This window comes from Scyliorhinus torazame, chromosome 23, assembly GCF_047496885.1.
Source record: "Scyliorhinus torazame isolate Kashiwa2021f chromosome 23, sScyTor2.1, whole genome shotgun sequence".
Lineage (NCBI taxonomy): Eukaryota > Metazoa > Chordata > Chondrichthyes > Carcharhiniformes > Scyliorhinidae > Scyliorhinus > Scyliorhinus torazame.
In genome coordinates, this window is record NC_092729.1 from 85,190 (window position 1) to 96,496 (window position 11,307).

The following is an 11,307-nucleotide window of genomic DNA, read 5'->3' on the forward strand; positions in this document are numbered from 1 at the left end:
CCTCCTTCGTTCCAGTGAGAATAAGCCGAGTTTATTCAACCGCTCCCCATAGCTAATGCCCTCCATACCAGGCAACATTCTGGTAAATCTCTTCTGCACCCTCTCTAAAGCCTCCACATCCTTCTGGTAGTGTGGCGACCAGAATTGAACACTATACTCCAAGTGTGGCCTAACTAAGGTTCTATACAGGTTCTAACATTAATAGCGTTCGCTCATCATAGGATTTAGAACAAAGAAGAAAGAAATTTACAGCACAGGAACAGGCCCTTCGGCACTCCAAGTCTGTGCCGACCATGGTGCCCGGCTAAACTAAAACCTTCTGCATTTTCGGGGTCCGTCTCCCTCTATTCACGTCGTATTCACGTGTTTGTCAAAATGTCCCTTAAACGTCACTATCGTCCCTGCTTCCTCCACCTCCTCTGGCAGCGAGTTCCAGGCACCGATTACCCTCTGTGTAAAACACTTGCCTCGTACATCTCCTCTAAACGTTGCCCCTCGAACCTTAAACCTATGCTCCCCCAGTAATTGTCCCCTCTACCCAAGGAAAAAACCTCTGACTATCCACTCTGTAGATGCCCCTCATAATTGCGTAGACCTCTATCAGGTCGCCGCTCAACCTCCGAGGTCCTAGTGAGAATAAAACGAGTTTATTTAACCTCTCCTCATAGCTAATGTCCTCCATATCTGGCAACATCCCCGTAAGTATCTTCTTCCCCCTCTCTAAAGCCTCCACGTCCTTCTGGTGGTGTGGCGATCAGAATTGCACACTCCACTCAAAATGCGGCCTAACCAAGGTTTTATATAGCTGCAACATGATTTCTCAACTCCTGTACTCAATGCGCTAGCTGATGAAGTAAAGCATGTCATATCTACTCTGAATCACATTGGGCACCTGTGTTACAACATTTAGGGAACTGTGGACCTGCACGCCCAGATCCCTCTGGATGTTAATGTTCCTAAGGGTTCTACCATTTACAGTATAATGCACACCTAGATTTGATCCTCCAAACTGCATCACCTCGCATTTGTCCGGATTACACTTCATCTGCCATTTCTGTGTCCAAGTCTCCAATCTATCTATATCCTGTTGTATCCACTGACACTCCTCAGTACGATCAACAACTCCGCCAATCATCATGTCATCCACAAACTTACTGATCAGACCACCCATATTTTCCTCCAGAATTTATATGGTATACAAACAACAGAGCTCCCGCACTGATCCCTATGGAAAACCAGTAGCTAGATCTCCATTTTCAAAACAAAACACCCTTCCGCTGCTACTCTCTGTCTTCAATAACCAAGTAAGAAGTCTTACAGCACACCAGGTTAAAGTCCAACAGGTTTGTTTCGATGTCACTAGCTTTCGGAGCGCTGCCCCTTCACCTGAGGAAGGAGCAGCGCTCCGAAAGATCTTGACATCGAAACAAACCTGTTGGACTTTAACCTGGTGTTGTAAGACTTCTTACTGTGCTCATCCCAGTCCAACGCCGGCATCTCCACATCATGTCTTCAATAACCAAGTCATTTCTGTATTCAGTGAGCCAGTCCACCCGGAATCGCATGTGATATTAGTTTTAATCCCCGTCTGCCATGTGGGACCTTGATAAACGCCCTACAGAAGTCCTTATAAGCAACATCCACAGCACTTCTTCATCGATCTTCTTTGTTGTCTTTTCAAAAAACTCAATCAACTTGGTGAGGCATGACCTTCCTCGTAGAAAACCATGTTGTCTGTCACAAACCGTCAATTTTCTTCCAAATGTTCATGTAGCCTGTCTCTCAGTATCTTCCCCATCACTAAGGAGAAATTTTCAGGAACTGGAATGCTAAATGGCTGGACTTTGATTTGATTTCCAACCACAAACCCGATCGGATAATCGGTTCCTTTGAACACACCATGGGATAGAAGCAGGGTTTGCCATATCACAGGAGGCAGACTTGATAATTTGTGCTTCCAGTCAGAATGTGAGATTATCCGCTTCGTTAGCAAAAAATAGTAAAGCAGTCTGTAATCTGAAAGGATTCAAGTTGGGAGAGGTGGGAACTCAGCGAGACCTGATGTGCCAGTGCATCAGTCGCTAAAGGTGAGCACGCAGGTGCAGCAGGCAGGAGAGAAGACCAATGATATTTTGGCCGTCATAGCGAGAAGACTTCAGTATAGGCTAGGGATGTTTTACTACAATTATGCATGGCATGTGGCGAGGCCACATCTGTAGTATTGTGTGCAGTATATGTTTCCTTTTCTGAGGCAGGATGTTCTTACTATGGAGGGAGTGCAGCGTCGGTTTACCAGGCTGATTCCTGCGATACTGGGACATATGAGGTGAAACTAATTTAGTTACCATTACATTTATTGGAGTTTGGAAGAGTGAAAGGTGATCTGCAGCACACTGATAAAATTCTAACAGGATGAGACAGGGCAGATTCCGAAAACATGTCCCTGATGGTGGGGGAGTCCAGAACTAGGAGCTCATAGATTCTGGATAAGGAGTAAACCGTTGAGGACTGAGGTGAGGAGAGTGGTGAACCTGTGGAATGCACTACCGCCGAAATTAGTTGTGGCCAAAACGTCGTGTACATTCAAAAATGAGTAAGATAAAGATCTTGGGGCTGAAGGGCTCAAGAGATATGCCGAGAAGGTGGGATCAGGATACTGAGCCTGATGGTCCACCAAGACCGTAATGAATGGCAGGGCAGGCTCGATGGGCGAAATGGTCTCCTCCTGCTTATGTTTGGTAAGTATGTTACTGTTTTTTCACTCATGTATCGTTCTAGTCCCCGAATATCAAAAACAGGTCTGAATGTTAAAGGCACAAATATGCCATTGTTTTAGCCTGAATAACCATGGAGGGGCTGGGTGGGGCGGGGTGGTCTCTCTATGGATTCAATAGATGCCGGTCAAACGCACATTGGATAGGCATCTTTGTATTCTATGCCTCTGTTGCACCTGAAAACGTGGAACGGTGTTGGAAATGAAAGAACCCGAAACAGTTTATTTCTCAGAATCCGGCAAAATGACTCAAACATATTTGCATTTTTACAACGTGATTTTAAAATTTGGCAAATTGCTTCCCGAAATGTTTTTTTCCCCTTCTGGACGATAGCTGCAATGTACATTGACTTTCTGGTCACAGGATGTGTGTGTAGCTGGCTGTGCCAGTAGTTATTGCCCATTCTCTAATTGCCCTTGAATTGAATGGCGTTTCAGAGGTCCTTTACGAATCCACCACATTATGGGCATGACTTTTTTTTATTGAATTCAACTGTCACCATCTACTTTTGGGAGGGGGGGGGGTCAAACCTGGGTCCCCAGGTCACTCCACGAGCTTTGCCAACTTGCCACTTCCGTGACAATACCACTGCGTCCCTACCTCGTCTCGATTGCCATCCACTATATCGATATTGGAACAGGCATTTATTGATGGGCCATTCATGTGTTTTATTTCAGATGAAGATGTAAATGAGCCTCCGCAAATAAATGTAATGGTACGTATAATTTTCCAAGAGAGATATAGATAGATAGATAGATAGATAAAAAGTTAGATAGACAGGTTGATAGATAGAGAGAGAGAGAGAGGGAGATGAATAGATGTATTGATAGATTAATAGATAGGTAAATACATAGATAGGTAGATAGATAGATAGATAGATAGATAGATAGATAGATAGATAGATAGATAGATAGATAGATAGATAGATAGATAGATAGATAGATAGAGCTTGCGGCATTGGTTGGTACCTGGGACTTCGATGTTGTCGCCATTTCGGAGACATGGATAGAGCAGGGACAGGAATGGTTGTTGCAGGTGCCGGGGTTTAGATATTTCAGTAAGCTCAGGGAAGGTGGTAAAAGAGGGGGAGAGGTGGCATTGTATGTCAAGGACAGTATTACGGTGGCAGAAAGGACGGTTGATAAAGACTCGTCCACTGAGGTAGTATGTGCTGAGGTTAGATACAGGAAAGGAGAGGTCACCCTGTTAAGGGTTTTCTATAGGCCTCCGAAAAGTTCCAGAGATGTAGAGGAAAGGATTGCAATGATGATTCCGGATAAGCGAAAGCAACAGAGTAGTTGTTATGGGGGACTTTAACTTTCAAAATATTGACTGGAAGCGATATAGTTCGAGTACTTTAGATGGGTCCGTTTTTGTCCAATGTGTGCAGGAGGGTTTCCTGAAACAGTATGTAGATAGACCAACGAGAGGCGAGGCCAGATTGGATTTGGTACTGGGTAATGAACCAGGACAGGTGTTAGATTTGGAGGTCGGTGAGCACTTTGGTGATAGTGACCACAATTCGATTTTATGTAATTGCCAGGGAATGGTGAGTAGTGATATTTTTAGATCTGGGAAGGTTTTCATTGGAAATACATTTGGCTACCTTCAGAGGGCACAGCAGCTAATGGCTGCCATTGAATTCGATTACGTTTACTTTAGTGATGGAAAGGGTTAGGTATATACCGTAGGGCAAGAGTTATATTTGGGGTAAGGCAATTATGATGCGATGAGGCAAGACTTAGGATGCATCGGATGGAGAGGAAAACTGCAGGGGATGGACACAATGGAAATGTGGAGCTTGTTTAAGGAACAGCTACTGCGTGCCCTTGATAAGTATGTATCTGCAGGAACGAAGTGGTCGAGCGAGGGAACCGTGGTTTATTAAAGCAGTCGAAACACTTGTCAAGAGGAAGAAGGAGGCTTATGTAAAGATGAGACATGAAGGTTCAGTTAGGGCGCTCGAGAGTTACAAGTTAGATAGGAAGGACTTAAAGAGAGAGCTGAGAAGAGCCAGGAGGGGACATGAGAAGTCTTTGGCAGGTAGGATCAAGGATAACCCTAAAGCTTTATATAGATTTGTCAGGAATAAAAGAATGAGTAGAGTAAGAGTAGGGCCAGTCAAGGACCGTCGTGGGAAGTTGTACGCGGAGTCCGAGGAGATGGGAGACGTGCTAAATGAATATTTTTCGTCAGTATTCACACAGGAAAAAGACAATGTTGCCGAGGGGAATACTGAGATTCAGGCTACTAGATTAGAAGGGCTTGAGGTTCATAAGGAGTAGGTGTTAGCAATTCTGGAAAGTGTGAAAATAGATAAGTCCCCTGGGCCGGATCGGATTTATCCTAGGATTCTCTGGGAAGCTAGGGAGGAGATTGCTGAGCCTTTGGCTTTGATCTTTAAGACATATTTGTCCAAAGGAATAGTGCCAGAAGACTGGAGGATAGCAAATGTTGTCCCCTTGTTCAAGAAGGGGTGTTGAGACAACCCCGGTAACACTAGACCAGTGAGCCGTACTTCTGTTGTGGGCAAAGTCTTGGAAGGTTTATAAGAGATAGGATGCCAAACCATCTGTAAAGGAATAATTTGATTAGAGATAGTTTTGTGAAGGGTAGGTCGTGCCTCACAAACCTTATTGAGTTCTTTGAGAAGGTGATCAAACAGGTGGATGAGGGTAAAGAAGTTGATGTGGTGTATGTGGATTTCAGTAAAGCTTTTGAAAAGGTTCCCCATTGTGGGCTACTGCAGAAAACACGGAGGCATGGGATTTAGTGTGATTTAGCAGTTTGGATCAGAAATTGGCTAGCTGGAAGAAGACAGTTGCTGGTGGTTGATGGGAAATGTTCAGACTGGAGTCCAGTTACTAGTGATGTACTACAAGGATCTGTTTTGGGGCCACTGCTGTTTGTCATTTTTATAAATGACCTGGAGGAGGGCGTAGAAGGATGGGTGAGTAAAGCTGCAGATGACACTAAAGTCGTGGAGTTATGGACAGTGCGGAAGGATGTTACAAGTTACAGAGGGACAGAGATAAGTTGCAGCGCTGGGCTGAGAGGTGTCAAATGGAGTTTAATGCGGAAAAGTGTGAGTTAATGCGTTTGGAAGGAATAACAGGAAGACAGAGTACTGGGATAATGGTAACATTCTTGGCAGTGTGGATGAGTAGAGAGATCTCGGTGTCCATGTACATAGATCCCTGAAAGTTGAAACCCAGGTTGAGAGGGTTGTTAAGAAGGCGTACGGTGTGTTAGCTTTTATTGGTAGAGGGATTGAATTTCGGAGCCATGATGGCATGTTGCAGCTGTACAAAAATCTGGTGCGGCCGCATTTGGAGTATTGCGTGCAATTCTGGTTGACGCATTATAGGAAGGATGTGGCAGCATTGGAAAGGGTACAGAGGTGATTTACCAGAATGTTGCCTAGTATGGAGGGAAGATCTTACGAGGAAATGCTGAGGGACTTCAAGCTGCTTTCGTTAGAGAGAAGAAGGTTAAGAGGTGACTTAATTGAGGCATACAAGATGATCAGACGATTGGATAGGGTGGACAGTGAGAGCCGTTTTCCTCGGATGGTGATGTCTTGCACGAGGGCCATAGCTTTAAATTGAGGGGAGATAGATATGTGACAGATGTCAGAGGTAGGTTCTTTACTCAGAGAATAGTAAGGGCGTGGAATGCCCTGCCTGCAACAGTAGTGGACTCGCCAACACTAAGGGCATTGAAATGGTCATTCGATAGACATATGGACGAAAAAGGAATAGTGTAGATGGGCCTTAGAGTGGTTTCACAGGTCGGCGCAACATCGAGGGCCGAAGGGCCTGTACTGCGCTGTAATTTAATTTTTAAAAATAGATATATAGATAGTTAGGTAGATCGATGGATGGATGGATACGTTCATACACTAATCTTTTCCTTTTTCCATGTTACTCATTGTAGACTATATATTCTGAAATCGTGTAGAACGACCAGTAGGAGTTCAGGTGTGCAAATTTGTTGGTGGACGTGCTGAATCCGCATTAGTGGAGACTGGCTTTCATTCTGATCTGCAAATGGAGGAAAAGAACGTTCTGATTACCGTCTGCTTGACATATGCAACTTCGAAATCTGTAACCGAAATGGTGTCAGATAGCATGAACTCCCTTATTGCAGAATTGTGAAGCTGACGGAAGTGTTTAGATTACCCTTACACATTTTCCAAAAGCTGATTTCCCAATTTGAGCACCGAATGAAGCATGGTTTTAGCACAGGTGTGCAACTCCAATGATCAGATTTTCGTTTCTGTCCAATATCTAATTATGCTTAAAAGCTCGCTGGTAAAGATTAAGAATTTTAAAGATGAACGCCTATTGTTCACCTATATTGTAGTTTTTGTTGATATCCCTTATTGCTTACAACGCATGCTTTGCATATGGGAGCATATGCGTGTAGCGACAGAATTCATACTGATGTGCCCAAAACCTGGCACGTCATATACGTAGGTTCTTGTATGGAATGCCTTAGATCCGTGGAATGTAATTGATAAAAATGAGCAGAATCTGAGTAGAGGTGCCCAAAGCTAAATAAACTATACCGGCAGCAGCATTGCAACTTCCAGTGAGCCATCCTAGACAGACCTTTCCAAAGAACGTTCAAGATTACTCCTGTTCCCTGTGCGAGCATGTGTATCCCGTGTTCTCTGATAAATGGTTTGACTAAATGTGAAATGTGTGTTTTTTTCCTACTTAGGATTCCTTCTACAAAGGAAAACCGTTCGTCATGCTCACTGTATAAACTAATTATGGAGTTCCATGGCCCATTTGCCGCACTGAGTTTTGGTTTGCTGGAAACCTGTGTTCTTTAAACATAAAGCATAGAACCACTAAGTTGCAGATGGGAAGGGGGAAATCCGGCCTATCGAAACTGCACCGACAAGCTAAAATGGCACCACACCTAGGCCCATTCCACCAAGCTATCCACGTAACCCCACGTAAACCGCACACCGTTGCACACTAAGGGTTAATTCGGCGCGGCCAATCAGTTTAATCAGAGGATCTTTGAACACGAAGAGAACATTTAGCATGGCCAATCGTCCTAACCTGCACACCTTTGGACACAAAGGGTCAATTTAGACTGGTAACTCCAGCTAACCTGCACATCTTTGGATGCTAAGTGACAATTTCTGATGACCACTCCACCGAACCAGCACATCTTTGGACACTAAGGGGCACTTTAGCGGGGTCAGTCTACCTAACCTGAACACTTTTGGACACTTAGGGTCAATTCAGCGTCGTCAGTCCACCTAATCTGCATTTCTTTGGACGATGTGGGGCAATATATCATGGCCAATCTACGTCACCTGCACATCATAAATTGTCCACTTCAGAGAACTGTCCATTGATATAGAGTTCAGCGAATTTTTGGGAAGTTTCATACAGTATTGATGCATACTTCTACAATTCAAATAAATAATTAAATAACTGCTCAAATAGTGAGCAGTTCATGGTTCAAACAATGTTGGTTTTCATTCAAATTGCATTCTGCCCATGGTGGAAATCATATACATGAGGGCACCGTTTCTTCCATTCAATGATTTGTACTCAATAAATGCATTTAGTTGGCTCACGTCTGGGTTTATTCCATACTTGTATATAAGTGGTACTGAATCGGCAACACTCATATTGTGGATCCTACTCAGGAATGATAGGAAATGTTGAGGGACATTACACGCTTCAATGTGTCATCCTTCCAGCATTGAAACTTTTCTGCACTCCCATGTGAAGGCAGAAGAGAACATTATTTGGACGAAGGTCAGGGGAACAATACAGTGAGTCCGAGCCAAAATTATTCACCAGTTAAATTGATGAAATGCAAATTATCACTGTACAATATGTCGGAAATTGCACTTTGAAAATTGACATACCGTGTGTCAGAAAGACAAGGCATTGTTTTCAACGTGCTAAGGACGATCTAAGGTCCTTCGATGTGACACCGTCGGCTAGTGCGCGGTAGTTTACAACCCCACAGGCTCCAGAGCCCCAAAGTACGTGAATTCACCAATAATCTGTATGTTTTCCTGAGTTATTTGATTCAAGAATGCAACAATGACTTACAGGCACCAGGTTTCTCAGAAAGAAACATAAAGAAACAGTTCATTCATAACATTAGCAGAGATAAATATATACTGGTAATAATAGAGCAACAGTCCGCTGATCCAATTACTCCCATCACACCCCTTCCACCCTACACTTCCACAAGAAAGTCACACAGTGGGGAAGCGGAAGGATGTAAATAATGGGAATTAAACAGGACGAGATATGATAATCTTGGCTGCTGACATAGCGGCTTTTGCAGTTGGTGACCTCAGAATGCGAGGTGTTGTGTACCATCGATTGGTTTGCATGTTCTAGTATTTGGCTTCACTTTGAACGCCCAGGTTACAATGCTTCGCCTGGGACGTTGCCTTGACTTTCAGTGACTTGGGCTTGACAGACAAGATTCCCCTCAAGTCTGTGCAATTCTATGTCAGGGCCACCAGATGGAAAACCAGCCCTCACCGAGTGACACTGAAGTTCTGAAGAGGAACGTCTTGAATGGGTTGTAAAACAGCCCCTCTCTCTGTTCTGTAACCTCAGGAAGAATTCAACAGGTGAGAGTGAATTCAGATCTCTGGCCTCATAGTTGCCTAATCATAATCAAATGGATTACTTGTTAACAGCTCCCACGTTGTGCAGCAAGAAGAAGGTGTTCAGGCACAAGTCCTAAACTGAAAGAGATCTTTAGCCTCCACTGGCACTACCACAGGCTGGCTGGAAGCATTAAAACTTGACAGGCAGTGAGGTGATAGCGAAAATCGAGGCTTACTGTGCGCTGCCTCCTAGGTCAAAGCAGAGAATGAAAACCAAAATGGATCCTGCCTTCTTTTTCAGAGGCTCTGAGGGACTGCAGCAATATCAATCGAGAATCGAACAAGACCAGCAATTCCAAAAGCGCCAAGGGGCTCCCGGCCAAGTCCATCAAAGGTACTTCACGTGACCCTGTCACACAGAACACAACATGGAGGGGAATCACTTTGCGCCAGTTCAACTAACATATAAAGCACGGGGGCGGGGGGGGGGGGGGATGTCAAAACCGAAAGCCAGCCGTTTAAACCCTAATTCTGCAATGCTGGACCAGCCAGCAAGACAGGAATTAAAGGGACGCAATGTTCAGATATGGATTTAAAAGAGGTTCCTTATATCTTGACAAGGCGAGGTACAGTTTTTATGTTTGTACTTTATTCATTCATGGCAGTCCCTTCTTTCCCTTGATAAAATGGTGCTGAACTGTGTCCATGTGGTGTCGGTGCACCAGCACTCCTGGTGATCTCACCACTGAAACACTGCTATCATTCGACTGAAAATCTTCAAGACTGCTTCATGGAGCATGCGCCATTTCTAACATGAGATTGCACGGAATCTGAAGAGGTGAAGCATGAGGCCCATCCCCTCCCAGTCAGGAAGTCCCAGAAATGTGACCGAGAGACAATAAAGGAACGGTATTACATTTATAAGTTAAGATGGTGAGCGGCTTGTCAGGGAACCTTCAGGTGGTCTGATCTAATGTGTACGTTGCTTCTGCTGTTCTGGATTGGGAGCGTTAGAGATCTTGGGAGGTTTTCTCCTACGAGCTTCCAAGAGCTCCTGAAATGAATATTTAGATGATAAAGGATACTGCCCTGCGATGGTGGAGAGAGTGACATTTGACGATTGGTTATCGATCAAACGGATTACATTGTGATCCGTGAAGTCGAGCCTCTTGATTGTTTGTGGAGCAGCACTAATACAGGCAAGTGGAGAGAATTCTATCACACCATGGACATCTGTGGTGAATTAGGATGTGAGTCACTCGCCACAGTGTCCCTGGCCTCCGATCCAGGAAAATGTATACATGTCTCCAAGTCTGGGATGTGCGTACAATATGTGTGTACTGCACTATGAAATGATCTCGGCGGAAATTATAATAAGCTTGCAGTGCTTAAATTGTAACATGTTCTCACCGGCTAGCACCTGTTAAGAGAATATTTGGGCAAAGTCTTTGTTCTGAAATCCAGTCCAGTAGATGTTCCTGTAACCTCTATGCTGTAAGCCAGTAAGAAAAACAGCAGCCGGCCTGTCCACATTATTCTTGTGGTAAAATGCTTCATTTCTGCTTCTCAACAATTTGATGAGGTGCCATCTAGCTATGGTTGATGTTGCCTTTGGTTCGTTAGTCTTTCAAAACCTTCCTGCGATCTTATGTTTTAAGAATCTGCATTGAAAACGCAAAAGCTGTGTGGAGGTGTTATTTTTTTTTAAAAATAACACGTCTCCTGAAAGGGTTAATTGTTCTGCAGAACCTGGACTGGCGCAGTCCAGACCTACAGTTACACAATCCTACACTACCTTTGTTCAAACAATGTACCATAACACAACTTTCTCAACGTTTTAACTCTTTGTCCCATTCTAATTTCTTACATCACCACCCCTCTTCACAACATAATGTTTGATATCAACTTGGGCATTGTGGGTACACGTCT

The 11,307-nt window shown here is 44.1% G+C and overlaps 1 protein-coding gene across 1 annotated transcript in view; it reads left to right on the top strand.

The window, feature by feature from the left end:
- LOC140399535 (uncharacterized) overlaps positions 1 to 7,438 on the top strand; it is a 54,348-nt gene extending 46,910 nt beyond the window's left edge. Inside the window, exons 9-10 of the mRNA XM_072489075.1 lie at positions 3,452 to 3,489; positions 6,711 to 7,438. Coding sequence (XP_072345176.1) covers positions 3,452 to 3,489; positions 6,711 to 6,734 — 62 coding nt within the window. The 3' untranslated portion in view covers positions 6,735 to 7,438. The remainder of the gene's footprint in view (positions 1 to 3,451; positions 3,490 to 6,710) is intronic.
- The last annotated feature ends 3,869 nt before the right edge of the window (positions 7,439 to 11,307 follow it).